Source organism: Halyomorpha halys, unplaced genomic scaffold (genome assembly GCF_000696795.3).
Source record: "Halyomorpha halys isolate HHAL.00 unplaced genomic scaffold, Hhal_1.1 Scaffold399.1, whole genome shotgun sequence".
Lineage (NCBI taxonomy): Eukaryota > Metazoa > Arthropoda > Insecta > Hemiptera > Pentatomidae > Halyomorpha > Halyomorpha halys.
Window position 1 is genome coordinate 515,894 of NW_027107556.1, and position 3,841 is coordinate 519,734.

General features: G+C 33.6%; 1 protein-coding gene across 1 annotated transcript in view; it reads right to left on the reverse strand.

The window, feature by feature from the left end:
• Window positions 1–2,827: 2,827 nt before the first annotated feature.
• LOC106682269 (protein takeout) overlaps window positions 2,828–3,841 on the reverse strand; it is a 17,880-nt gene continuing 16,866 nt past the window's right edge. The window contains exon 6 of the mRNA XM_014423023.2: window positions 2,828–3,215. Coding sequence (XP_014278509.1) covers window positions 3,067–3,215 — 149 coding nt within the window. The 3' untranslated portion in view covers window positions 2,828–3,066. The remainder of the gene's footprint in view (window positions 3,216–3,841) is intronic.

Genomic DNA, 3,841 nt, shown 5'->3' on the forward strand with positions numbered 1-3,841 from the left:
TAAGAGTCTACGAATCTCAATTTCATTTTACCAACATTTTTTGTGAATGATATATATTTTTCCTATAAAATGTGCATCAAATTGCATTAAGTTATGCATTATAAAAGGTGTATACGAAGGATTTACAAGTTTTAAATTACAGTTATTATAAGAAGGTCCGACGAAAGTCCCAGTTAGATGACAGTTATCTCTGACTTTTATATTATTTCTGTAAATACGTTTTGACACATGTAGGAGGTCCTAGCTTTATCCCAATATTCCTCTTCTTCCGATGGGTTCCGCATTGATTTCTTTATTTAATAAATTTCTTGAATTTTTTCCACTTTATCTGTTATACTTCCATAAAGTGAGAAGCGGCATTGGCTCCTCTATAAATATACGGTTCAGTTATTGGAATGTCTACTTTTTCTATCCCTTTTACATATATACAGAATGATATCGGATCATTTCTCTGATATTTGTTCGTGTTCACTGACGATTCGTTAATAGGAATTTATATGGATTCAAAGACAGCGTAGATAACGAACAGTACTTTACACTGCCGCTCTACATTAGAGAATCTGATTAAGGGGTCTTTCTTTGACAGTTCTACTCTAGCTGGTTTATTATCAGAGCAATATATTTTATGTTCTTCAAGATATATTTTTTCTTTTTCATCCAGGCCATAAACATTAATAGAGATTTTATTTACCTTTTCAATTTTTTTTATTTCGCTAATAGAAGTTGGAAATGAAACGCAACTAAAGTCATACATGTACTCTAAATGGTTATACTTTGTAACCCGTTGAGCATCCTTTTTCACAAATTTCACTAACATAGAGTGCTTGAAACAGTACGTATCATTATTCTTTACGTTAATGCAAACTGTTTTTTAGTCTATAGGTGCTGGGAGGGAAAGATATGTACAGCCCCTTAATGGTAAATACTTGTTGATTCTTAATCAACTCCACTCAACTTCCACCCACTTTTTTTAAATTGAGATTCCTCTGCTTCGGTTATAACCTTGATAAAACATTTCTCAACAAATTTTCTAAGATCACAACTTTTAAACACACATTTGTTACGAGGTTTGGATGCTCTATCGGTATTTTCGCCATTAGTATTTGAAAATGCACATTCCAACTAAAAGTTCACTTTTAATGCGCCATGTTGAATTTTATCCACTAATATGTTCTAAAAACTTTTCAGAAAAAAGTTGATATTCATACAATCGGACGATCTAATGAAGAATGGTGCCAACCAAGGAAAAGCAAAAGCAGCTTTGAAAAGCTGTTTCATACATATTAAGTCCCTGGTTGTCTGGTATGACAGCTAACACTGCATTCTTTTGTGGCTCAGATAACTTAGATTTTTTTAGACATGGTCCCTGAGTGCAAACGATTTCATGCCTTTTACCGTTATAACTATTTGGATAAATACCACTACATCTCATACAAGTATATGTCGAATTACCATCACAAGATTTCACATTGATATATTTGACACATCACAAGATGTCAAAGATTACAATTGAACTTCTTCATTTTTCATATAAATTTTAAAATTGTAAATTCAAAAACCTCTCAGGTTAAAAAATAAATAAATCAACTTTTTAATCAAAATAACCTTACAAACACATACACCGCAGTAGGGTAGAAATGGCGGTCCTGGGACCTAAATTATATAATTTTATTAATAATATAGGGGATTAAAGGATTATGTGGGATTTGGGGGGGATTAGCAGTGGTCAGAGGTAGTTTATGGTGGTTAGGGGTAAAACGAGGTGGTTAGAAGTGGTTTGGTACAGATAAGGTCAAGTCTAGGGTCTAAAGTCCAATCTTCCTCCCAATTTTAGGTGCCTGAACCACCATTTCTACCGCACTGTGGAAATTAAATGTTATTTAATTGGTAAACACAAAAAAGTCTTTGGAAAGGAATTATATTAATAATAGTTTTGAAGGACTCAATATTAATTAATTAATATAAATATATTTCTGTATAATTGCCTTCAGCGACTATCCTTGCATCCCGATTAAGGTCGGTATACATAACACCATGAGCACCCCAATTTAATACAGTTGTACATACCATGAGCACTCAAATTTAATGCAGTTGTCCTTACCACGACCACTCCAATTTATGCAGTTCCACTCGCCATAAGCACTCCAATTGAATACAGTTGTACTTGCTATAGATACTACAATTTAATGCAGTTGTTTTGACCATGAGTACTCCAATTTAGTGCAGTTGTTCATGCCATGAGCACTCCAATTTAATGTAGTCGTACATATCACGAGCACTCCAATTTAATGCAGTTGTACTTACCATGAGAACTCCAATTTAATGTAGTTCCTCTTACCATGAGTACTCCAATTGAATACAGTTGTACTTGCTATAGATACTACAATTTAATGCAGTTGTTCTGACCATGAGTACTCCAATTTAGTGCAGTTGTTCATGCCATGAGCATTCCAATTTAATGCAGTTGTACTTACCATGAACACTCCAATTTAATGTAGTTCCTCTTACCATGAGTACTCCAATTTAATACAGTTGTACTTGCTATAGGTTCTCCATTTTAATGCAGTTGTACTTGGCATGAACACTCCAACCACCTAACCTAGCAACTTCTCCAGGATCCAGAGACTTATTGGTCGGCAGGATTTAGCCACATTATAGTCCTCCTTGCCAATCTTCGGTATAAAACGTGAGGTTACACGATCATAGTAGCTGCGATATTTGTGATTTCACTATCGCCAAGGAACTATAAATTTACTTTATATCACTATAAAGCGTGAGTATTTGGTTGTAGTTTTAGGAGGCTTAAGGGATAAATTAACATCATAAGTAGATAAAATGTAGTTTGTATTATTAACCACTATTGTACAATCACTATGAGTGATTTCTTGTAGCATAAAATAAAAAAGATATTTTTTGAAAATATGTGCTTATTTAAAATTGATATTGCATCTTAAAATTCCAAATATTTGTAAATTGAACAAACATAAAGGTAGATTCAATATATTATATAGAATTCCAAAGTAGAACTGTTGAATGGAGAAAGTTTGGTATGAAAAGAAGAAGACTTCAGAGGAATAACTCTTTGAAGGGCATGGAACTGGTCATCTTGGAGAGGACCAGTCCGTAGACCTTGCCGATACCTCCGGCGATCCCTGGGCCCATCGCATCAGTGAACTCCTTCCAGTTCTCGTTCAGCATCTTATTAGTAGCGTCACCTTCAAATAATCCAAACAACTAATTATATTTCAAAAAGTATAACATTGTTAAATAAATAATCTTATCTTTTTAAAGCTTCATTTATTTGCATATATTTAGCCGCTAGTAAAACACTTCAAATTACATTTTTATTAGTAGATTTTGCGATCAAGTTTTGTTGATAGTGGTTGTAACCAATAGCTGACAAAAAAAATCAGAATTTATTTTATTTTTATTTTTGGGGATATGTTTTGGTTAAAAATTGGGACCTAAAAGTTATTCATTACTTGAGAATGAGCCTAAACTGGACTGGAGTAAAAAGATTATGTATACAGTGCTAGATATTTAATATAGTTAATTTTACCTTTTATGTTTGTTGTATCATTTTCTTCCCCTCTTTTTGATTCTAACCCAGCGTTTTCAGTTGAGGCAATAATTTTATTTTAATATAGAAGAGATTGAGGACCATACTGGGTTTAAATGGCATACTAGATTTGAGGTGTGTACTGAGTTTGAGGAGCGTAATGAGTTTGGGGAACATACTGAGTTTGATGGGTGTACTGGATTAGAGGAAAATACTGAGTTAGAGGGCATACTAGGATTGAAGGACATACTGGGTCAGAGGGCATACTGGGATTGAAGGACA